The 27,216-nt window shown below is 36.7% G+C and overlaps 1 protein-coding gene across 1 annotated transcript in view; it reads left to right on the plus strand.

The window, feature by feature from the left end:
• THSD7A (thrombospondin type 1 domain containing 7A) overlaps positions 1-27,216 on the plus strand; it is a 481,161-nt gene that overhangs the window by 222,321 nt on the left and 231,624 nt on the right. The window contains exon 3 of the mRNA XM_002818197.5: positions 25,930-26,178. Within this exon, the coding sequence (XP_002818243.3) occupies positions 25,930-26,178 (249 nt within the window). The remainder of the gene's footprint in view (positions 1-25,929; positions 26,179-27,216) is intronic.

The following is a 27,216-nucleotide window of genomic DNA, read 5'->3' on the forward strand; positions in this document are numbered from 1 at the left end:
GGCAGTATGGCCATTTTCACGATATTGATTCTTCCTATCCATGAGCATGGAATATTTTTCCATTTGTTTGTGTCCTCTTTTATTTCGTTGAGCAGTGGTTTGTAGTTCTCCTTGAAGAGGTCCTTCACATCCCTTGTAAGTTGGACTTGACATTTTCATTACCAACATTTGAGTACCTTTTCCTCTCATTCCTCTAAACAAGAGCTTTTCATTGTTACCAGCCTCAGGCATGTCAAGTGATGTTGTATTTTTACTTGAATTTCCATTTGTCTGAGAGTGAATCTGAGAATTTTACCACATTTATATATGGTCCTTTGGATATTTCTTTTAAACATCTGAATATATGATGAACAAAAGATATGTAAATATTTTATTTTATGTTTTTTATCAATTTCTAATAGTTCTTGTCATTTTTAGAATTAAATATTTGTAATATTCATTAAAAATTTATCAAATTTATCATTAATCTACTAACACAAGTTTAACATTTTTTAAACATCAGATATTTTTTTCTTTTCTACCATGGTGCCTGCATTTTCAGTTGAGATTGTGGTGGTCTTCCTCGGCATAAATTATATATTTAGCCTCCCAGTTTTTTCTTGAAAGATTTATATTGTGTTTTTTTTATTTTAAATTTATAACTTTAATCTATCTGGACTTTATTTTGTGCAAATGTAAGACAGGGCTTCATTTTTTATTGTCTTTTTTTGGGTATCTGGCTACTCTGGCACCATTTTAAATAGATCACATTTTCTCCATTTATTTACAGTATCAATTTCTCAGATTTTTCAGAATCTAATTCCGAATTCTCTATATTATATGACTAACCAATTTGTCTTTTCCTATACAATACCATTTTTTTTTATAGTGACTACATACTATATTTGCATGACAAGGGCTCCCCTTTATGGTCTTCTTTGTTACAGTTTTCTAGCTGGTATAACACAAATCTTTATATTTAATTCTAAGGAGAACTGTGTTTTGATTCTAACTGGAATAATTTATATTTAATATAACTGAATTCTCATCAAGAATGTATTACAGTTTTCTATTTTTTTCTGCTCTTGTAATGTGTGTTGTGTTATTAAATAATATATTAAAGCTTTTACATAGATCCTGGATATTTCTTACTGCATTTATTTCTAAATGTTTTATGGGTAATTTTTCCTTGCTGATATAAAAAGAAAAATTTTAACATGTTCAAGTGTAGGTGCTTATTATTAGGGTAAAGCTATTGATTTTTATATTTAACTTATATCCATTCACATTGCCAGTTCTCTTAATTCCACAAATGTTTATTAGAGTCTTTTGAGTTTTCAGAATGTATAATGACAGTGCTAACAAAAGAAATTTCTACCTCACCTTTGTACTGATCAATGTTTATATCAAGTGTTTCATTTCTGTCATATTTTTACTTGGATGAACAAAACAGTTTCAATAATAACGACAATCAATAAAAATTTTTTCTCCCTGAGTGATATATTTAAGGTCAATGAAATAATTATTTTTAATAGTAATATAGTATTTGAGTCCTCTTTTATCTTCAGAAGCTTGCAAATGATTAGGAAACTTCAAATTTACCCTGTTTTAGACTGAGATTAATCTATTATTAAAAATAATGAAAGATAAGGAACTTTATAACATTGACTTTGTTATAGAATCTACACAAATTGAATCCTGTTTAAGAAAGTGCAAAGCATTAATAGTTTAGACTTTGTGCTCCATTAATTCCCACTGGAACCCATATCTGGCAATGAGACCTATTGGTTTTCAAATACAACAATACATATTCTTCCTCTCTGATTGCTAATTTAAGAGAGATTCTTGACAGTAGCAATTTTCAATTAACTCTAGATCTCTTAAATAGCCTATTGCTTAAAGAACAGTAAGTTAAGCATTTAATCAAATCATTGTGACTAATTTTCCTTTATCCTAGTCCATGTCCTAATTAGACTAGACATTAACATCTAATAAAAGGTAAATCTAACGTAACAACAAAGGAATAGATGATTGTTGATAATCTGTGTAAGTAGAATGCTAAAAAGTGTGAAGTATTAGTGTTATTTGCCAACAATAAAATATTAGAAATATATTTATCTGTTCTAGGTCTCTGCTAGCATTCATGTAATATAGTTAAAATTTCTGTACTTCCAATAAGAATTTGTAGGTAGTTTACAACAATAAAGCTAAATGAATGAAAGAATGAATGAATGAATCATACATACGTACATACATACATACAAATATACGTGCAATTAGTAAGATGAGAGGAAGGAAGATATATGAAGTTTTAGGAGCACTTTTGGAAGAGGGCTATAGTTATTGAAAACAAAAGTTAGATTGATATACCTGAGCAGCAAATAGAAAATATGAAAGATTATTTGTCTGTAAAATGTGTATGCGTGTATGTATGTTATGCATGTATTGTATTTTTCCTGTCAGTTTCTGATGAATGTTGAGAACATAAGCTTATATAATAGTTCTGTAAAACAATTCAAGAGGGGCCAAAGTACTATGGACCAACCAAATAAAATGTTACTTTTGGTTTGAGGAAGTCTTAGTTCCTAGACTATTATGCTTAGATATATTTGTGTATACAACTTACAGTTATTTTGTAAAGCACAAATGTAGCATCACTGTGGTATGTTTTTAAATATTGCTTATACTCTTTATTCACAAGTTTTCTTCCGTTTATCCTTGAAGAATAAGATGATAATTACATTTTTAAAATAAAAACATTTAAATAAATGATTCTGTACACAATAAAATCAAAAACTTGTGAGGATTAACAGCCTCACAATTACGATTTGGTAATTTCCCCTGCTCTTTTTGCTATTTATCACTTTTTTCTGAGTAGAATAAGGGGAAAAGCTACAGGATGTGCCCTTTCAAGAAAAACAATTAAAACAACAAAAGAGCTAGACTTCTCAAAAGTCACTGGGTTATGGTAAAAGAAGACACTGGGGAGAGCTAAGGAAGGGCTGGGCAAAGTGAGAACAAGAGAGCACAAGGAACCAAGAAGAAAGAGTTAAAAGAATTTAAAAGTGAACTACTTCCTGGCACTTAAGTGAGTAAGAGAACACTAGCAATTTAGTCAGTGCTGCTAGGAAGCAAATTTTCAATTTTAGCTATGCTTTTATATGTTAAATTATTCTTGGACTGGATAAAGCAATACACTGCAAAAAAATTCTTTCTGCCTCTCTAAATAGTTTTGGGTCAAAATTGTCAGACCTTATTGCTGTTACACGACATGTACTTTAATCTGTTGTTGGTGTTCAAACCTGTGTCCTCTTAACTTGATCTTGTTGTATGTCCAACACAGGAAGAGGTCAAAGATGAAGTCAGCACCACAGTCTGAATGAAATTTTAGGTGCATTTTGTGATCATGGGTCTTCCTCCTGGAAGCAGACAGATTGAGAACCATAACAACTTTATGAAGAAAGGAGTAGCAAATGAGTCAAATATCACAGAGACATTAATAGTATTGAAAATTTGCCTACACTGGTATAGAGGTGTATATAAAAATTAAGGGATTAGAAAATATTATCTATTTAACACTTTAGTATATAACAAAGGACATACCACAAACCAGTAAATAAAGGAAAAATTATTCAATAAATAGTACTATGACATTAGTAATATATAAAAGATTAGTGACAGAATTGTTTTTAAAAATTACTTTAGAATCTTACTCTGTACACAATAAAACAAAATGAATACCAGTGAGATATTTTTTAAATGTTAAATAATGGAAGAAAATAGAAGACATAAATAATCTAAATCTGAATGTGTTTCCCTCATTAAAACAAGACAATAGAGGAAATCACAGAGGGCAAAATCATATAATGTCAGATAAAATACACAGTGTGAGACCAGGAAAATCTGGATTAAATCAATATTCCTCCACTTATTTCAGACAGATCACATTGACCACAATTGCACATTGTCATTGGAAACTGGCAATTAAAAGAAAAGGTTGTACTCTTGTGCTATAGAAGGGATTGAGCAAAAAAGCTGACCAGCACTTATAAATAATATAAAATGAGTACACTATATATCAAAATATATAGTGTATAATTTGGCCAAAGCAGTAATTATAGACATAGGTGAATTCATTAGAAAACTAGTATATTGGTTAGCTTTCTTAGCTGCAAGCAATAGAATGCACAACAGCTAGTTTAAAGCACAAAGGGGTTTATTACTGAGAATAGGCAGAGTGCAGAATTCCTGGGGGAGGCAGGGAAACAAGTGTGGGTGCCACATAGCCAGAAGAAATACAACTGGGATGATTGCCCAGCTCCACTAGGAGACAGCTCCAGCAGAGGTCATATGCCTCTGCTCACCACTGACTGTTCAATATCTTTAGAACCAGAAGCTGCACTCTATCTGGTGAAGAATAGCCATGTACCTCTGTGGCTGCTTGTCTTCACATCAGGGTGATCATGTCCCCTGGTTGCATACAGTTGTGTTTACATCCCTTCCAATATGCACACAGTTGCATACACCTTATGAAGCTTAGGCCACATGTGGAACTCAAGCTGCAAGGGAGCCAGAGATATATAGTCTCCATCTTTCCAGCCTGTGATTCATAAGAAAACATGCTCCAAGGAGATAGAAAAAGAATGGAATTAGACAGTCTATGAAATTTGCCATAATCAGTTCCCTCCTTTGGATATTCAATATTTATAAAACATTGGTTCCAATCCAATATTTCAAATATCAATAACATCATCCACGTGTTATTGAAATTTCACTTTCTTTTTTACAAAGGAAAATATATTCACCTTCTCCCCAAAGTCTCACTAGTCACTGCACTTCATCTCTTCTTGATATTTATTTCTCCTCTAACTTGGCTATAATCCAAAATTTATCTTAATATGCATTATGTTATTCACCACCAACATGCCTATATAAATTATAATAGGAAGTAGTGAGTAAAAAATAATGTAATTAATAAAAAAAAATACTAGAACAAGACAAGCTAGCACAGTCCCAATTTCTGTCATTGATAACAAGGCTATAGTTGTGATAAAACATAATTCTTTCTGTGTATATTCAATTTTTCTTTAGCTTTCAGCTAGAATATCAGCTATTCAGTATTCTTTATCTTGGGAAGTAACCCCAAACTTTAATGCCCTTGATTTGAGCTTGTAGATCCGCCTTCCTAACACCAGCTACGCCAGTACTGGGAGACACATACATTCTGGATCAGCCACTCAATTTGCCTGTGATGATCAGCACCAATCACCACAGCCAAATATGTAAATCTCCCCTTTTTGTTGCCATTCGATATAGTGGCACAAAGAACCACAGACAGCTTGTTGGCTGCCTCAGCTTTCAAGTTACTGGAAGTATTGTCTCCTAGTGGAAGCATTCACCATTTATGAACTAAAATCTCTAAGGCAGGATGTCCAGAGTTATAGTTAAAGGCAACCAAGAATTTTCCAGTGGATTATTAGGTGTAACTCCCTATCCTACCCTTTGATTCCTGGAAATATATCTTCTGGTTCTGAGAAAAATAATACCATATATTTGCTGATGGTTCAGTTAAAACATCCCAACTTCACTAATTATTTCCCAGTTGGCACCTTAACTGAAACTTCTTTTGACCATTTTATCTTTCCACAGAGTCAGTTACTCCTGGATGATGGGTTATGTATTAAGACCAGAGAATTCCATTATGGTCATCGTATTGCTTTTGTTCACTTGCAAATAAGTTCTCTATTCAGAAGCAATAGGACATCATGACTGAGAAAAGGCCTTGAATAAGGGTGGCACTGACAGAAGCATGGGGGACATAATAGGCAAATCCATAAGCAAAATAATTGTTCATTCAGGTGAGATCAAACTACTACTCCTTCTAGGACAAAGGAGTTCAGTGCTCAATTTACTGCTGATCGTAGAATTGTTCACCCAGAGTGTGGTGCTGTGCCAGAGTTTAGGGTTATCCTTTACTGCTGATGGGAAAAACACTTGAAATGATTGTATCCAGTTAACTTTGGTAAAAAGAAGTGTATATTTTGGGGCCCATACAAATCTTCATTCTTACTAGTCTGAGTACTTTTTCCATGAACAAACACTGAAATGACTGTAGAAAGAAACTGACTGATGTTCATAGGAGTGAGAGGTATATTTCAGAAATAAAGGAAAGATATGACTCTGCACAAAAACGTGAAAGCCCCATATGTTATTATCACATGACTATGAGTTCCACTGAGCTGTAACAGCCAGGTTCAGAGCTACTGGTATTAAACCATAAATGAGCTGAAACTACTTTGTATGTTCTGCTCTGAGATTCACTCAGGGCTGCCAATTAGTTTACTTCGTAAATGGATCAAATCAAAACACTTAAATGTTGTGTATGCTTCTCTAAAATCCAGAGAGTTCCATCAAATGTTTTGTGTCTTCCTTAGTGTTAGAAAAAGCAAGGTTTCACAATTTGTCTTTTACTTTGAATGTTAATAAGTCCAAGATTGTGGGATATCCAGAAACCTCAATGTGGTGGGAATCCCCTGAATTTTTATCATATCTATTTCACACCTCTAACACTCAAGTATTTTACCAAAGATTCTAGGGAACTTACTACTTTCTGGTTTTGAGATTTTATTGACATACTGACATCTATATAGATGTCCTATGGGATAATGACATAAACAAAATCTCTGTAGATGAAACTATGACAAAGAGAGTTGATGTAACCCAAAGGTAAGACAGTGAAATGGTCCTGCCCTCCTTACCACATGAAAGCAAAGAGGAAATACAAAAGGTCAACAGGTTTATAATAAGATGTTCATCCTCACTAATAATCAGAGAAATGCGAAGTAAGGCAACTAAGAGTTAACCACTTATCATCCTTCCAGTTTTAAAAATGTATCTATAAAAGTTTGATAGCATTAGGTTTTGGTTAGGATATGATGAAATGAGACTCATACACTGCTTATCAGAATATAAATTCAGATTGTCATATTGGACGATGATCTGGTAATACCGTTAAAATATATTAAAATGTCTGACTCAATAATATCACTTCTGATACTTTCTCAGTAATAATTTGTAGACATGAATTTAAATAAATATTAATGTCTAAGAATGTTTACTTTTGAAGATTTGCAATGTGTCTCAAGGAAACACATATATATTCAAAAGTAAGTATCTGGTCACGTGTGTGACAGATTTTGACTGTCATACCTACTTCAAGAATATAAAAAGAAGGCAAAACACTGAGAAAGGATGTGTGACGTGATTTCTTTGATGAGAACTGTTTCTGCATTCTTCACTTGTACCTAATGAGGAGACTTTCCATGAGACCTCTTCATCTCCTGAGTTCTGGGAACCTAGAGAGTGAGAGTTGGGATGATTACTTTGGTGGTGGTGCTGTCAGTCGAGCTTTCTGTGCCCTGGGATGCCTGCAGCATGGGCCCTACACTGTCAGGGTCAGTCATGACTGTCAGAATCAGTTAGGCCATGCTATGGAGAGGGAGAACAGCATGGGGTCATCATGGATGCTATTCAGTAGAACCTTTGGAGGAACACAGAATCCCAGAAACCAGAATCTGGACTCTTTTCCTTATGTAATTCAGGATATAATAGTTTGGAGTTGGGGGCAATGTCATGAAGGGCTCAAGTCTTCTCAGAGAGCTCCATATGGCAGCAATTAGAAAGCTAGAGGGAGGGCCAGTAGCAGCAATTCTGTGAGTTTGGACTATTACTTGATATTTCTGGGTCTCAGTTACCATATCTTTCAGGGGAGCAGGAAAGATAGATAGATAGATAGATGATAGATAGATAGATAGATAGATAGATAGATAGATAGATAGATAATAGATAGATAGACAGACAGATAGATAGATAGATGATGTGTGTGTGTTTTTTATGGTACTTTGTGGCCAGTTGTAGCAATGCATTCAGGATTAACCTACAACCTTCAAAACACTCCTGTGTTTTCATATATTACTTAGTTTTATAAAAAGTTTAAAGCCTAGTAAATTATAATATTATTAAATTTATAAATTTAAAATATGAATGCATGAGTATAAATACAGTATTCATAGTAGCTTTTCTGGACAAATAATGATGTTTAATGCCTAACAAACCATTAAATCAATGATGATAGGTATTATTAATATTAACAAAATTGACCATTAATATTTATTACTTTGTAAACATTTAATATAATTATTTTCACAAGTAATATACTAGATCTCTTGCCTTAGTACACAATTATCCATTAATATTAGAATTAGTACACTCTGAAGAATAGCCTTATTAAGCAGTTATCATAAAATATGTGGCTGATTTAATAATGATTTAAAAATACATTGTAATAGATCTTCCCTTCCCAAAATGAAAATCCATATATGTAAAAGTGCCATCTGCATATACTTAATACATTGCTTCCCTCTTCTAAAATAATTGGATTCATTTATTTTATTGCACATTAAATATTGATTAAGTTAGATCTTCTCTAACACTTGAGGTGTATTTGCAATAAAAGAAAACTGTATTTTAACTTAAAAAATCTTTCCACATTATCATAGTATTGACAAATATGTAAAATAGAGGTTGAAGCAAGGTCCCTTAACATCTGTGGTTATTTCCCACTTATACTTTAATTTATAACTTGAACTCATGCTTGTCTTACAGCATATCAAACAAGCATTTAAATAGGGAATCTGGCTGTTCTTTGTATTAATATCCCTTAAGCATCCTCTTCCTTGTAAATTCAACAAAAGAGATTTCTACCGTTAAAGAGAAATAGCTTTGAGTTTGTGAAGTACACATCTTGGAACATAGTGAAAAGTGTAATGAGATAAAAATATAGCCAACAATGGGCACTTTTCCATTAAGTTGAACAAATATTCCAGCAGAAATGCCATATAGTTGTAATGAGTTTTCATTTTCCCTATTTGTTGAAATTTATCTAAAGATGTTGATTTTTTAAGACCTATTTCTGAGTTTCTTTGTTTCTTCCTTGAGCCTTTGAAGCCTTTGAGAATACATTATGGAATAGTAAATAGAATTATCTTCTTTTAAATGATTTAGCTTTCCCATTTCTCTGAGTGCAGAAAGAACTGGGCAAATTGTGTTCATCCTACATTCTACATATTTCAAGAATTTATTAAGGGGTTATTGAGTAGTGGGTAGGATCTTTTAAAATACTAGTTCTCAGGAACTCTTTATCTCATCAATTGTAAGCTGCTTCTCTCATTTTATTACACATAAAATACTCTTTACTAACTTTACCTACAACATTGGTATTTTCTTCCTGTTTGGTTATCTACATCATGCTTATCAAATGAACGTGCATTGTATCTTTCTTGCCCAGTATTGAGGCAAAATAAATAAGTGAATAAGTAAGACAAAGCTCTAATTTGGGGGAGTGAAAGTCTGATAGGGGGCTAAATAGCATTACACATGCAAAAATTACAGAGGAACAAGAGTCAGTATATAATCAAGTTGTGGTTTTCTATGTCAGGGGAAATAACAGTTTCAGGTTCACAGTTTTAGGTGGCTTCCAGAGAGGAAAGTTACTACTAAAAAAGTTATTAATGTCTTAAAATATTTATATTTTCTCATCTCAGTCTTGCTATCATCTTCATATCAAACATTTGTAGGCATTAAACATTTTCAAGTTGTTTTTATGTTAGTTATTTTATGTCACATAATTTTCACAACCATGTTATAAAATGGAAAATTGAAATGCTTCTCTCCCTAATTTGGAGATGTAGAGATGGTCAGTGATTTTCTCAAGATCATTTAACAAAGGACAGATATGCAGGTCTTTTTACTCTCTCCAGGCCAATTATTTCTTTTTTCTTCCAATGATTAAAAAAATGATTTTAGCAGCATAACATTTGATTCAATAAAACTGAATATTCATAACCCCACACACACCAATATGTTTTTAAACAGATTAAATAAGCTTCTCTGCATGACGTGTGATGAGTATCTAAGAGGACTGCTTACTAAAGTCCCTTCCACCTCCCTGCCTGTGGTCACAATACAGGATCCTAACGCATATTCACCTAGACCCTGCTTCATTTCTTCCATATCTCATTTATTTTTAGGCAGCTCTTCTTATGTCAGGCAACAATAATATTTAGGAATTCTTTCATGTGAAGCAAAATTGCCCCCAATTCCATCTGAAATAAACCAGTTCACCACTCTTTGTCAGCCTCAGTAATCCTCTGTTCCCATGGAACAGCTCTGCCTCTTATCAAACAGATTACTGTTAAAGTGGGTCCTCCCAGTTCTGGGTGTCTCATTTGCTAATTCAAATTTAATATTTTAGATTTTCTTTTATTACATTGTGTCCCATGAAGGTTTCATGGGCCAGGGCAGGCTTTTTAAAGATTTATATAGTGAAAGGGAAAGGGAGGGATCCAGGAGCTGTAAAGATAATGATGTTCTCAGCATGCCATGTTTTATTCTTTGTGAGAAGCTGGGGATGCTGTAAAGAACCCTGAAATTCAGAAGGAAGGGCTCCCACTGGGTGAAGTTGACTCTGAGCCAGACAACATAGGTTCTTGAGCAGGGATTAATATAAATTTGTCAGAAACTTCATTCTGGCAGAGCAATGTGAGATGGGATATTCAAGGGCAAATTAGAGAACGACGGCAGTTTATCCTCCTAAACCTGTGATGAGACGTAGAATACTTGGTTTGGAGCTATAAAATTGGAAATGGAGATCACCAGATGATTTGAAAATGTTCTGTATAGGGATTTGTAAGAACTTGTTGCAAATTACATAGAGGAGAATTGACAGTGAAGAATCAGGAGAAATAGGAAAGATGTGCAGCAAGACATTTTGAGGGGAAGATGGTGAATTCTGTTTGGGAACCATTATATTGGATTTAAAATAAAAATAAGAATCACTTCTGTAGTTATTTTAGTGGAAGTCATGGTCATGGATGTTCATCTAAGGGAATGAAAGTTTAGAAAAAAAGAGGAGAGCAGAGAAATAGCCTAGAATTTGAATAACAGGAGCAGGAAAGAATGGCATTATTTTATGATAGCTGCATTGCTTTTTCTTATATTTTTATGAATTATAAATTACATTTTATGATTAGGTTCTATACTAATTTTAACAGAGTAATCACTAGGACCTCCAGGTTGTCCAAGCAATGGGGAATTGGTCAGGTCAGGTGAATGTTAATGTAACCCAATGTTCTAGTCAATATAGAGAAGAATTTCCAATCATCATTACTGCCCAAAAATGTTCTTGCCTTTATCCTCTATTCTTTAATTGCAGATATGTTAGACTCAGTTTCTCTCTCCCTCTCATTTTTCACAGAAGTATGTAACAGTTAATCAATTTTTGAATTGGTACTTGGTAATTCTCCTTTTAAATTATTGATATCTAAAATATCTTTTGGTTACCTTTCCTAATCTTCTTGTTTAAGTTTTAAAAACAGGCCTCTTAACAGGCAAAAATTCCATAATGCTGAAAAATGGCTTTGATGAAATGAATTATGAAAATCAGTCATGCCACTTAGCATCATTTTTGAAGTGTGGTAGGTAGTATTTACTCTGTCTCATAAACCCACCTAGAGTTTTCACTTGAGGTGGGTTTGGGTTTGTGTCCTGAATTTTCACCATGGTTCACTGCCTGGAACAGCATGGGTGATAAGGAAGCAGCTGCATGCAAGCATTCGCTGTGTGAAAGGATAGAAAATCTATGTATTGGCTCTTTCAGGGAGGCCTCATTACCGTAGCAGTTTATCCCATTACTAAATATGCGCCGTGCTGATATCCTCACATTCAGCTGCTGACCAGCAACATGGCCCTCGGCTTTCATAGGGAGCATATGATCACTCCAGCTGGCAGGTGACACCGTTTGGCAATATTCCCCAGCAGCTCAACAAAAGATTTCCAAATATCAAAGCAAGGGAAAAGACCTCTGTCTTTACAAGGAAAATGGCTTTAACATGAGTGCATTTTGCCTCCAAAAGAATTATTGCTTCTAACTTGCTGAATTCCATGAAGGAATGGGCACACTTAGAGAGTAAAATTCATTCCGGGAATTTGTAGAACACTCATTTGAATTGATAAATGAATAAATAAATAAATAATTATAAGAAATTTAATTTTGTATTCAAGAAAGGAGTGTGACTTGAACATAGTTAAAGGTGGAAAAGTCTATTTTTTTAAAGATTCAATCTGAAAACACAAGACAATCAGAACTTAGGTTAAGTTATAAAAACTTAAAATGTTGTACAATTTTATTCAAGAAAGGGACATTACTGATCTTTTAGTAAAATATCATTTCACCATATGGAAAAACTGTGGGACAGAATAATCACTATCTACTCAGGGTCATGTAATTCAATGGCGGCAGTTTAGGAATATCTTAAATCTCTTGACTATGAGCACAGCAGTCATCGTCCTCTGTCTTGCTATAAGTAAGGGTCTCAGAAAAACTGAGAAATCCTCCTACCCCATTCATTAGTATTGAAAAAGCAAACAATAGATTTGTCAGAAAACATATATATTTCCTACTAGCATTATATTCTAGTACTAGCATTATATCCTAGTACTAAATCTGAGTATAATTTTAAATATAATCTTTTTACATGAAGGCAAAAGAGTTGGGACTACAGACCTGTCAATCGGCTGATGGCTGTCTTAGCATATGTGAAAAATGCATCTACCTTGAAAAGCTTTTCATTTCCCTTTTCTTATATATATGTATATATATATATATATATTTTATATATATTTATATATATATATTTTTATATATATTTATTATACTTTAAGTTCTAGGGTACATGTGCACAACATGCAGGTTTGTTACATATGTCAAAAGAGTTACAGTAACACTTTGCATGTGGGTTAAGTCCCATTACTCTTATATTTTGAAGGCTAGTATTTGAACAGCCATTTTCATTCTTGGGACAAATTATCTAATTAAATAATCTGTGGCCATGCTGTCATTACAAAGTATACAAGCCTACAAATATATTTTGCTTTACACAAAATGAATATTTTACTCTACTCTGAACACTAAATTGTTTGTTCACATTACAAATATTGGGGAAATTTGTTAATATTGTCAAGTGATGTCAGGTAATATCATTAATATAAAAAGTATTATTAAATTTATTTGTATCTTTACGGGAAGAAAACATTTTTGTAACTCAATGAGAATATTATAAGTGCTTATTAGAGACTAATTCTACAGAGGCTAAAAATGAAATATTGCTATGGCTTTTGTTTACAGATAATATATTCTTAAGTGCTAAAATGCTTTATATTTATGAAAAGTCATACAAGCTTATCACAGTATAATAAGCCTCATAAAGGGGCTAGGAATTGAACTGGGTTTAGGAGGGTCCCATTGATAGGTAGCGCTCATCAATCATCCAACTCCACCAGTGCAGAGCTTCTCAAGCTATCTGCGGCAAAGGGTCACATTTTTCGTTGCTGGTTTTCATTTGATTTCCTACTCTTCCAGTGACATGGTCTTACTGTGCATGTCTATTGTGTAGCTCATGCCACATGCCTCTCAAAGTAGAAACAAAACAAAGTAGAACAGTAACAAAACTGGCCTATACCCTGTTCATCGAGTTAAGTCCACTGATCATGCACATGGATGTCACAGCAATTTCAAATTGCTGTAAAATTGCCTCAGTATTTATTCTCAATTCCTGTGGTTAGCTCATTGCACACCCCAACAAACAGTTGCCCTCATTCATGGATCACATTTTGAGTAGCACTGCACTAGTGGGACTTCCTGAACTACAAAGGCAGGAAACTAAAATTGATATTTCCCAAAGTTGCTTCCAGCCAGGTGCCTGGATGTGGTTTAGATTCCAACAATTACATGTTCTGGAGCTGGGCTTAGATTCTGAACTGAGGTCAATAGGGAGAGGCAGAGTACCCATTTCATAGGGCAGTGTGTGCCAGCAGCAACATAGCTTCCTGTAGCCACAGAAGAGCTTTATGAAAAAGCTTTAGAGAAACAGCAGTGCAATTCTGAGGGCTGGAAGTTGCTCTGGAAACTTGGCTTAGGGCTTTTTCCTCCAGCCTATCCAATTATTTGGTAAACTGCCTAATATGTGGTAACAAATTCTATCTGTGTGATATACTGAATTTCTGTTGTCTGTTAGAAGTAGGGCTACATTGATGAAGATTAAGTGTAAATGTTAGCTGGCTTATATTTTTTGAGTGCTTGGGGGAGTTAGCTCTAGACCAGTATTTTTCAAACTTTATTGTGCATATGGATCTTCTGGGAATGTTGTTAAAATCAGATTCTGATTTGTAGTGTGGAGCGGGGGTCTGGCAAGCTCCCAGTTAATGCTGGTAGTGTTGGTCCACAGCCCTGGCTTTGATTAGCAAAACTTTAGATTAGACTAAGCCAGTAGGAACAACTTCCACTCCAGTGCCCTAGACTGCAGATGTTAAACTTCAGCAAAATGATAAGAAATTATTGGGCACATTTTCATGACTTTCCCTGGAGTAGAAGCAGTGGACCTATGGTGATATCCAACATGCAACCATCATTTGTTTTTTTCCATATTAGGAAGAAAAGTTTAAAAAACCTTTTTTCATATATCTGTGTCTATATCTATAGATAGATACATATATACATATACATATAGAGAGAGGAGGGATAAAGGAGAGAGGATAAATGTGTCAATTTTAAGCAAAGCATTTTCAAACATGATTTACAGGTGACAGTTCAGGTTTTGCCACTACAGTGAAGACATACAACTTACCCATTTTCAAAATGAAAGAAATGAACATTACAGGCCTCATGGTCCCACCGAGGTCCACTTTAAGGCCATGTGTGTATGATGTAGCAGTAAAATGAGTCCCAGTGTATGAGCGCTCATCTTCTCCTGTGGCCTTGGCTTTTAACTCTGATATGCTTGTGATTTCTAAGAAGCATATATGCCATCCTGAGCTTTCAAATAAATTCCAGCCTTTACTTCTGCATCTGTCTACTCAAGACTTCTGCCTACTGGATATATGCTGGATATATCCACATCAAGTCAAGAAATTAATGTTAAACTTATTTATAAACTGCCAGAAATTTGCTTCTCATTCTGTGTTCTGCATTTCAGAGAATTGCATTGTCATTCACAAGATTGCCAAAGTTAGAAACATCTGAATTATTCAATGGCTGCTTGTTTTCTTTTAATTCCTTTAACTATACACCAGGTCTTATAGTCCCTAATTCCTCTTCCCTTGTAATTTACAACTGCTTTTAGTTTCTACTACTGTTGCCGTTGTTGAAACCCTCATAAGCAGAAAAATATAGTTTGAATTCCAGGCCTGCTAATTTCTAGCTGTATGACTTGGAGAAAACATTTAAATTTCATTTCCTTGTCTGTAAAAATAAACCATATCTCAATACATCTGGGAAAAAAGAAACATATGTTCTAAAAATTGTGATGTTAAAGAAAGTTTCAATTATTAAAAATATGTCTTTTTTCTGTTTTTTTATTATTATACTTTAAGTTTTAGGGTACATGTGCACAATGTGCATGTTAGTTACATATGTATACATGTGCCATGCTGGTGTGCTGCACCCATTAACTCGTCATTTAGCATTAGATATCTCTCCTAATGCTATCCCTCCCCCCTCCCCCCACCCCACAGCAGTCCCCAGAGTGTGATGTTCCCTTTCCTGTGTCCATGTGTTATTGTTCAATTCCCATCTATGAGTGAGAACATGCGGTGTTTGGTTTTTTGTCCTTGCGATAGTTTACTGAGAATGATGATTTCCAATTTCATCCATGTCCCTACAAATTACATGAACTCATCATTTTTTATGGCTGCATAGTATTCCATGGTGTATATGTGCCTTTTTAAAGTGATGCATTTAGAGAATAGTTCCTGGCAGGAACTATTAAAAACAAATACATGGACAGATAGAATGGATCTCTGCTTTACAAAGCAGTTTTGAGGATTATCTGAGATATTCTAGGTAAAACTCAACACAGTACCTGGTTCTTGTAGACATTCAATGATGGATTGCCTGTATTCATCATAATACCTCGCTCAGCTTGATTGCTTCTTAAGCAAGACCTTGGGAAAACTCTTTAGCCTCCTTGTACTCAGTTTCCTCATCAGTACTAAGTTGCAATAATAATATTACCTACTTCATGAAATTGTTTTGAAGTAAATCTCAGATTAATAATTCAATAATTTTATGTGTATAAAGATTAGAACAGTGTCTGGCACATAGTAAGCACTGATATATGTTTATTGTAAATACTAATGTTATCATCATCATGAGAATCTTCTTATCTTCAATCTTGTATTGTAATAATTCATTCTCCCACCTCACCACCAGAATCTACGTAAAATACAAATATCATCTTCTTTTTGTGCCACATGTTTCAATGACATTATCACCCACAGGGGTTCTTATTCTAGACCTACATAATAGCCTAGAATCAGACCAAGGCCTTCAATTTTCATTCTTATTGTCTAAATTGAGACCAAGGAAAAATCCATTTTCTCCCACCCACCAATAAATAAGCAAACAAAAAAAGGCTATTTATCTGATATTTCCATTAATTACCTTCATCTCAACAGGACAAATTCTAATACGTAATTTGAAATTCACCATAGTAACCTACTACTTTATGTAACTTTCTGTACCTCCCCTAGCAAAATTACATGCTTCCAACTTAATTGCTGTAATCTTGTCTTTGTACTTCTGAAGCCCAGTATTAAGTAGAGTTACTTAATACATATTTGTTGAAAGGTTTGGGGTATTGAAAAATTATAGAAAAGATAAACTACATATACACACACACGCGCACACACATATACACACACATACATGTATATTATATCTGTAAACTATATAATCATATAATGTCATATTTTTCTTTATGCTACTAATTTCTCATATTTAGTACCTGTGTTGAAAATTGTTAACATTTATTAGAAAAATATATCTGGTTTGGCTTTTCCATAATTCCTAAGTTCTCCTCTGGACAAGCAGCACATTTGCAAAGTGCATAGATAGTACAAATCCTGTGTCTTTGAGACAGTGATACTAGTTGATCACAATATATCAGTAACTTTGGCACTGGTTAAAAAAGCAGTTGCTCTAACAAACAGAGATGTATAGCCAGTTTAAACTGTGATAAATCAGGTTAAGATAATGGGCCTTGCTTTTAGGAAATCCAAGTTCAAATTCCAGTCAACTGCTTACTCTATGTGAACTTGACCAAGTTTTCTAACCTCCCGAAGGCTGCTACCCTATGAAATGGGACTAATAGTGATATCCAGATAAAAAGATTATTGAGAGTATTAAACAAGGTAACGGGAGTTGTTTTACATTTTGGATTCTACCAAACATTCAAATTCTCAAGATTCAGAAGTCTACCATAAGTCACACTGGCATCAGTCTGCTTAGAAGGACACAGAACAGGAACTGGAATCTGTCGTTATTGTAGTATCACACATTGCTCGTCTGGTTGGAATTCCCCTAGATATCCACGCAGCACAGTTCAGATGCAAGATGAGTTGCACATCAGGTAGGTCCAGGAGCTCTCCTGGCTTAAAAGCTTTATTTCCCACAAGAACTGCATCTCTTGAAGTGATCCTACAGTCATAGTCTCCAAGGTTGCCACAAGAGACAGGTTCTGTTCTAAGAGTTGCCACGTGCAGAGAAGCCCAAAGCTGCGACTGCTTACCAGGTGTTCACAGTGTCCCCAGTGCAGGTGCAATTTATCTCAGGAGATATTTTATCATAAACAGTATAATCTAGTAACAAGTTGTCATTCTTCTTTTATCAGATTACCAGAGTAACTAACTGTAGGCAGTTAACCAATGGTCATAGTCTCTACAAAAAGCTGAGATTGTTAATCCTTTCTCTGGACATACAATATGAGCTTAATAAGTATTAAAAAGAGGATAATATATACATATGAATGTGAAAAATAATATTAGGAAGGATAAGAAATGTACCTAAAGGAAATGAAATATGTAGAGTTTTGTAAGAGAGGAGTTACAGAAGGTGTCAGTCATTATTTTGCATGACTTTTATTGATAAACTCATAAGAGTGAAATCTTGCTCATCAAAGAGAAAGTCTTGCTTCATGGTTAGCATCAATACATGACACTGAGTAGCAATGGGATTTTGGTCCTCTCTGTTGTTGTAGGGAAAACAGAGCTGACTCACAGAGCCCTTTTACCACCACTCTCAGATGATCCTCTTCCCAGACCTCTCAACTCAGACAAATTGACTGTGATGCTTTGAGCTGTAATTGTCTCCTAGGAAAGCAATTTTCATACATATGCCAGTAGGATTAAGAAGATTGAACATGAGTTGTATTAAAATGGACCAGCATCTCTGTGGTTGATTATCACAGTTAAATATAGCAACTGAATGATGAGGCAGAATAATCAGTGCATTTTCCCATTGGACCAGATGGCTCTTCATAGCGAGAGCTGCCTGAGTCTTGTAAATATACACTATTGATTATTGAGAATGGGCAAGAGTTAAACTACAAATCAACACAAGTCCATCCAATTTCACGAAAACTCTTCAAAGTATATGTACCACTAATTGATGACATCTATACCATCATCTTCATCTTCATATGTAGGCATTATAATTTAGAATCCACCATCCCTTTAACTGAAGTACAAGTAGATAGATAAAAGTTTGAACATAAATACTGATAAAATAAATATTAAAGGTATATTTAGTGGATACCTCTACAGTTTATAGGTAAATAGATGTATATTATTAATACTTATGTTATATTTAATTAGGAAACCCACATGTATCCTATGTGTCAAAGTTTGAATAGAAAAGTGGATGTACTTGAATAAGCATACATTATAATTATAAATTGCATCTAAAGTTTCAAGAGATATTAAAAATAATGTTAAGGCACATATTAATTTTTTTCTATTCTAAACAATATGGTGTTAAGTTATTATATTAGTCAAGATTCTCTAGAGGGACAGAACTAATAGGCCATATATATATGAGTTTGTTATTAACTCACACAATCACAAGATCCCACAATAGGCCATCTGCAAGCTGAGGAGCTGGGAGAGCCAGTCCGAGTCCCAAAACTGAAAAACTTGGAGTCTAATGTTCGAGGATAGGAAGCATCCGTCACAGGAGAAAGATGTAGGCTGAGAGGTTAGGCCAGTCTAGTCTTTTCATGTTTTTCTGACTGCTTTACATTCTAGACTCGCTGGCAACTGATTAGATGGTGCCCACCCAGATGAAAGGTGGGTCTGCCTTTCCTAGCCCATTGATTCAAATGTTAATCTCCTTTGGCAACACCCTCACAGACACACCCAGCATCAATACTTTGCATCCTTCCATCCAATCAAGTTGACACTCAGTATTAACCATCACAGATCCACCCCTTGTCAACTTGAACCCATACACATCTCCTGAGATAATACATAATCTTAAAATAAAGACAATAGTAAGGTCATAATTATGCCTAACATAATGCAACTATCCTTCGTACAACCAGAAATGCACCAATCCCCAAACCAAATACTATTACGTAAAGTTAACAATACTTAAATACTGATATGAAGTCAGTAAATCTTATGTCACATGACAAAGGAAAAAGAAAATAAAATGAAGACATTTTCTTAGTACAACTGTATACATAAACAAACATGTTTTTAACAAAAGAAGGAGGAAATACTGACAACAATTACAGTCTTCTTTTCTGCAGCTGGCCACGTGGTCAGAGCTGGTACTGATGACTACCTTCTTCTACTACTCATTCTGTATTCCCTTTGCCTTCAGCAAGCACCTCAGCAGACTGTGGTATTTTTCCTGGTAGAGTGACCCAAGCTTTCATTTCGGAAGAGTCTGGGCCAATTGTAGTCCTGCCTGGATTCAGCTATTGTAGTTTCTCATTGACCTTAATCACAGGGCATGGTAATACTAAGAGACTCCCTAATTGATCTCCTGTATTCCATGCATACTTTTCCTTATCCTATCCACTTTCCTTCCCATTGACCTTAATCACAGGGCATGACAATACTAAGGGATGCCCTAATAGATCTCCTGTATTCCATGCATACTTTTCCTTACCTCTGTTATGGAGTAGTAAACTGATTTCATCTTGTTAGTCTGGGTCAATCATCCCAGCCAACACTGTAACTCCTTTCTTAGCCTGTTGAGTTAAAGGTAGAGGGAGCCCAAAGTGTCCAGGTAGCAACCTTAACTTCCAGTTTAATGGAATCATTGAAAGGTCTCCTGGTGGCAGCATTCCTCTCTCTGGAACTAAGACCTCTAGGCCACAGAACGTAATGTTGCGGGAACAGGAAGCAATAATTTTGCTAGTGGATCACTAAGGATGACGATGAGTGGAGCCACTTCTACATCCATCCCTTGATTCCTGGACCCATGAATTCTGGCTATGGGAGAAACAGTACCATATATTGCATGCTGATTCAGAGCATACACGGCCTTCTGGAGAACTTTGCCCCAGCCCTGCAAACTATTGTTACCTTGTTTATGTTGTAATTGTGACTTCAAAAGGCCATTCCCCCATTCTATCAATCCAGCTGCTTCAGGATGATGGGGAACATGGTAAGACCAGTGAATTTCATGAGCATGAGCCCACTGTCACACTTCTTTAGCTGTGAAGTGAGTGCCTTGGTCAGAGGCAATGCTGTGTGGAATACCATGATGGTGAATAAGACATTCCGTGAGTCCACTGATGGTAGTCTTGGCAGAAGTATTGCGTGCAGGATAGGCAAACCCATATCAGGCATAAGTGTCTATTCCAGTGAGGACAAACCACTGCCTTTTCCATGATGGAAGAGGTCCAATGTAACCAACCTGCCACCAGGAAGCTGGGTGATCACCCTGAGGAATGGTGCCATATCAAAGGCTCAGTGTTGGTCTCTGCTGCTGGCAAATTGCGCACTTAGCAGTGGCCATAGCCAGGTCAGCCTTGGTGAGTGGAAGTCCATGTTGCTGAGCCCATCCATAACCTCCATCCATGCCACTATGGCCACTTTGTTCATGGGCCCACTGGGCGATGACAGGGGTGGCTAGGGAAAGAGGCTGAATGGTGCCCACAGAACAGGTCATCCTATCCACTTGATTATTAAAATCCTCCTCTGCTGAGGTCACCCATTGGTGAACACTCACTGGGATACAAATATCTTCACAGTTGTTGACCACTCAGAGAGTTTCATCCATAGACCTCTTCCCCAAATTTCTTTGTCACCAATTTTCTAATCATGCTTCTTCCAAGTCCCTGACCATCTAGCCAAACCATTGGCTACAGCCAATGAATCAGTATATAATCACACACTAGGCCATTTCTCCTCCATGCAAAGTGCACCACTAGGTGCACTGCTCAAAGTTCTGATCACTGGTAAGATTTCCCTTCACTGCTGTCCTTGAGGGATGTCCTAGAAAGGGGCTGTAGTGCTGCAGCTGTCCACTTTCAGGTGGTGCCTGCATACCATGCAGAACCATCTGTGAACCAGACCCTAGTCTTCTCTTCCTCTGTCAACTGATCATAGGGAACTCCCCATGAGGCCATCAGTGCAGGTTGGGAAAGGGAAGGCAGGGTGGCAGGAGTGGAGACCATGGGCATTTGAGCCACTTCCTCATGTAGCTTACTTGTGCTTTCAGGACCTGCTCTAGCCTGATCACATATATACCACGTCCATTTGATGATGGAATGCTGCTGTGCATGATCCACTTTATGGCTAGATGGGTCAGAAAGCACCCAGTTCATGATAGGCAGTTCAGGTCACATGGAGACTTGATGACCTATAATCAAACGTTCAGTTTCCACCAAAGCCCAGTAACAGGCCAAGAGCTGTCTCTCAAAAGGAGAGTAGTTATCTGCAGAAGATGGCAGAGCCTTGCTCCAAAATCCTAGAGGACTCTGATGTGATTCACCTATGGGGGCCTGCCAAAGGCTCCAAACAGCATGCCTATCTGCTATTGACACCTCAAGCACCATTGGATATGGGGGGGGGTCACATGGCCCAAGTGGCAGAGCAGCTTGCACAGCAGCCTGGGCCCATTGCAGAGCCTTCTCCTGTTCTGGACCCCACTCAAAACTGGCAGTATTTCAGGTCACTCGGTATATGGGCCAGAGTAACACACCAGTTGAGGAATGTGTTCCCTCCAAAATCCACATAAGCCCACTAGGCATTGTGCCTCTTTCTTGGTTGTAGGAGGAGCCAATGTAGCAACTTATCCTTCACCTTAGAAGGAATATCTTGACAGGCCCCACACCACTGGACCCCCAGAAATTTTACTGAGGTAGAAGATCCCTGAATTTTAGTTGGATTTATTTCCCATCCTCTAGCATGCAAATGTCTCATCAATAAGTCTAATGTGTTTGCTACTTCTAGATCTAGAACACACTGGATCTAATCAGCATAATGTCATCAATGTAATGGATCAGTGTGATACTTTGTGGAAGTGAAAAGCAATCAAGGTCTTTCTGAATAAGATGATGACACAAAGCTGGAGAGTTGATATACCCCTGAGGTAGCACAGTAAAAGTATACTGCTGGCCTTGCCAGCTGAAGGCAAATTGCTTCTGATGGGCCTTATGGACAGGAATGGAGAAAAGGCACTTGCCATGTCAATGGCTGCATACCAGGTACCAGGAGATGTGTTAATTTGCTCAAGCAATGAAGCCACATCTGGTACAGCAGCTGCAATTGGAGTTGCCACTTGATTAACCTTACGAAAATCCACTGTCATTCTCCAAGATCCATCTGTCTTCTGCACAGGCCAAATGGGAGCATCGAACAGGGATGTGATGGGAATCACCACCCCTGCGTCTTTCAAGTCCTTGATGGTGGCACTAATCTCCTCAATCCCTCCAGCTATGCGATATTGTTTTTGATTTAATATTTTTCTAGGTAGAGGCAGCTCTAATGGCTTCTGTTTGGCCTTTCCCACCATAATAGCCCTCACCCTACCAGTCAGGGAGCCAACGTGGGAGTTCTGTCCACTGCTAAGTATGTCTATGCCAATTATGCATTCTGGCACTGGGGAAATGACCACAGGATGAATCCCAGGAACCACTGGACCCACTGTAAGTCGGACCTGAGCTAAAACTCCATTAGTTACCTGACCTCAATATGCCCCTACTTTAACTGGAGGACCATAATGACGTTTTGGATCCCCTGGAATCAATGTCAGCTCTGAGCCAGTGTCCAGTAGTCCCCAAAATGTCTGATCATTTCCCTTTCCCAATGCACAGTTACCCAGGTAAAAGGCCAGAGGTTTCCTTGGGGAAGGATGGAAGAAAGATTAACAGCATAAATTGTCCATAATGTAGTGGTTTTCTTCCCCAAGGGGACCCGGCCTCCCTTTCGTTCAAGAGGTTCTGGGTCTGTAAACTGGCTCAAGCCTGGAAATTGCTTGAGGGGCCATGATTCTCTGTTTTTATAATTCAAATATCTTTTGTCCATTTGACCTAGAAGTTTTCTGCCTATATAAATTAAGTAGGAATACAGTAGGCTTCCTATCAATTTCACTTCTAGGAACACTATGATTAATTAACCAATGCCAGAGCTCTACATGAGTCAGACTATTCTGATTGCTTCTTTGCCTCTGCTGTCCATTACAATAGCTAAGCCCACCCTGCCTTTGATGGTTGAGTGCCGCCACTTGGCCCTTGCCACCTCAGGATCCAATTATTCTCATTGTATTTAAGTTTTGTAGTTGAGTGACTGTGGTTTCCACTGTTAGATCTGACATACAGAGAAAAGCAATTACAGGCCTTTTCAAAGATGCAGTTGCTGCCCTCACAAATCTATTTTGCAAGGCAATGGTCAAGGGTATATCTTCTGGACCTCCTAGCTGGGATGAGTAGGTATAAAGTGACTAATCCACTCCACCATCCCAATCTCCCTAAGCCTTTGGATCCCTTCCTCTACATTAAACCAGGGGAGACCAGGCATTTCCAGCTCACTCACAATGGGCCATCTTTTATCCATATTTTAGCTAACCAAGCAAATAAACCATTAGAACCCTTTTTAACTCCCCAAGCTGCAACATTAAATGCAGAGTCCCTACTTAGTGGGCCCAAATCAATAAATTCAGCCTAACCCAACTCTATCTTCCTTCCACCATTACCCCACACTCTTAATATCCATTCCCATGCCTGTTCTCCAGATTTCTGTTTATATTAATTAGAGAATTCAAGCAGTTCTCAAGTGTAGCACACCTCCTCTTGGGTCACACTCTCAACCTCACCTCTAGGGGCCTGCCAGGACTTTAGTCTAGTTGTAGGTCTAGAAGCAAACAGGAGTGTTGGGGGTGGCTCCTGAGGAGAATCAACATTATCTTGCCTGGTAACTGCCTCAGGGGAGGCCATCACTGTTGCCTCAGGCAGTGCAGGGTTTATCTCCTCAGACAAAGGTGGAAAGGCTGATGACAGCATGGGTTGGGGAGTGGATATTGTCACTACTTTGGATGGGGAAGCTGTTTCTTCTGGCAAAAAAGATTCATCAGAGTTTACAAACTCAGTGTCCCCAGCTTCATCAGGGTCCCCCCATGTCCGCATTCCAAGTTGCAGGGTCCCATTCTTTTCCAATCAATGCCCTCACTTTAACAGTAGACACCTGGTGAGGCTGTGCATGCATCTTTCCTTGCAGATGACCCACTCACATGATAAGAGCTTGTGTCTGTTTTTCCACAATTTCAGCTCTTTCTCAACAGAAGATAAGTCTCTCACTCAGGACAATCTTAGCAGATTTGAGGCTCAGTATCTGCTTCTGAAGCTAGGAGTTAGAATCCCTGAGTTCATCATTTTCTTTCATCATTTTTCCACTGAACTTAGGAGCAACGAACTAGCTTCATTATGTTTCTTGGTTCTCCACGTATGGTCAAAGGTATTATGTATAGAGTCACTAAACTCCTTGCCTCTCATGAGCGATGAATCAGGAGCGTCAAAAGCGTTTATTTTGCATAACTCCCTAAACAGTTCACACCAAGGACTATGAGTGTTCTCCATACTATTAGAAGTAGAGTCCTTAGAATTTTGGGGTCTAATATTAAGCAGCCACCTCCAGAAACCCCAAAACCAATGAAAGAATTCCATTCTTAATATTCCGCTCCTCTAGAACCACTCCTGGTACCAAAATCTGTCTTAGTCAGCGTTCTCTAGAGGGACAAAACTAATAGGATAGATATATATATAAAGTGTAGTTTATTAAGTATTATCTCACATGATCACAAGGTCCCACAATAGGCTGTCTGCAAGCTGAGGACAAAGGAGAGCCAGTCTGAGTTCCACAACTGAAGAACTTGGAGTCTGATGTTCGAGGGCAGGAAGCATCCAGCACGCGAGAAAGATGTAGGTTGAGAACTTAGGCCAGTCTAGTCTTTTCACATTTTTCTGATTGCTTTATATTCTAGCTGCACTGGCAGCTGATTAGATGGTGTCCACTCAGATTAAGGGTGGGTCTGCCTTTCCCAGCCAGTAACTCAAATGTTAGTCTCCTTTGGCAACACCCTCACAGACAAGCCCAGGACCAATACTTTGCATGCTTCAATCCAATCAAGTTGACACTCAGTATTAACCATCACACTTATGCAGGCATATTTACTTGATTCCCTAAACAGAATGGAAATTAGCGTATGTTAACAGTTCTTGGTTTCTCATTTTCTAAGTTAAAACAAATCTGGAATGAGTAAAATGAACAGTATGGTAAACTTAGCTTTAGCTAATTTTACTTAATTCTCTTTGTTTTCTATTTCCTATGAATGGTTTAACAACTCTTAGAAAACAGAATAATATGCAAATGTTAGCTTTGAGTCTAACTGCTTTTCCATATCATAAATGTTGATGTATTTTCAATGAAATTGGAATCACACCTCCAAGTAGAAATAAAAATGCCCAAGCTGATTCACTCTTGAGTGTAGAAGACAAAGTTCATAACTGCCTGTGAGTCTGTAATGAGAATATCAATGCTCTTTCACAGCTTTTGCCAGCAAGAGAAGCTTCCAATGACCTTCCAGTCCTGTGTGATCACCAAAGAGTGCCAGGTTTCCGAGTGGTCAGAGTGGAGCCCCTGCTCAAAAACATGCCATGACATGGTGTCCCCTGCAGGCACTCGTGTAAGGACACGAACCATCAGGCAGTTTCCCATTGGCAGTGAAAAGGAGTGTCCAGAACTTGAGGAAAAAGAACCTTGTTTGCCTCAAGGAGATGGAGTTGCCCCCTGTGCCATGTGAGTAAATAAAGAAGGGTATAGTGTCTGCCCAAACTACATTTGCTCAGCTATTTGATTTTGACTGAACAGTATTCTGAATAACAGTAATTTTTACACATAAAAAAAATCTTTACAAACAGTATCCTTAAAAAAAAAAACTGATTTTACAGAATAAAAGTATCTCTGACAAACTAAATCTCCATGAAATTTTTAGCACCAATTCTATGTTTATGTATTTTCTATAATAGGAGTTGCCAAAATTTTTCTGTAAAGGGGTAGATAGTTAAAACATCAAGCTTTGCAGGCCACATGTGTCTCTATTGCAATGACTCAACACTGCTATTGGAGCTAGAGGTAATATGTAGACAACTGAGTGTGGCTGTGTTCCAATAAAATTTTATTTATATAAAAAAAAGGTAGCAGGTTGATTTGATCTTGGGCCACAGTTTATCAACCTCTATTCCACAAGGTAAAATAAACTTTCCAAATATAGATTATTGTTAACTATTAAAATTCAGTACTTTGTATAACAAATCCTATTCAATAGAGTAAAATACTACATCAAAATAATGAGACTTTAAGTTCCATGAGGACAAAGATTGTGCTTACTAATATTGGGAAAGGGGTTGGGTTTTTTGCTTGTTTGCTTTTGTTTAATTACTAGCATATATCACAGTACCTAGTACAAAATAAATGTTCAATAAATATTCATTGAATTCAGATTAAGTGAGACTCATTCTGAAACATTTGGCAGTATGACAGTATTAAAATATAATTTCCAAGTTATTATTGTGAATTATTTTGGTAATAGCAATATTTCAGCTTAATCTGTATATAGGATATTTATAAAGCAACTTATATTAGTTTTTCAATAGAGATGTGTGAACTTCATTGAGAGCATCTCTGGATTATTCCAAACATTTAAAGAACATGCATATAGCTAGATCTTTATGAACCAGTGGAGAGGCAAATTACTACTACTACTATTCCTATAACAACAACAAAAAATAGTAATGTTTTATACCGGATATATAATTCTGCAGCACTTTGGACTCA

The sequence above is a fragment of the Pongo abelii genome, chromosome 6 (assembly GCF_028885655.2).
Source record: "Pongo abelii isolate AG06213 chromosome 6, NHGRI_mPonAbe1-v2.0_pri, whole genome shotgun sequence".
Lineage (NCBI taxonomy): Eukaryota > Metazoa > Chordata > Mammalia > Primates > Hominidae > Pongo > Pongo abelii.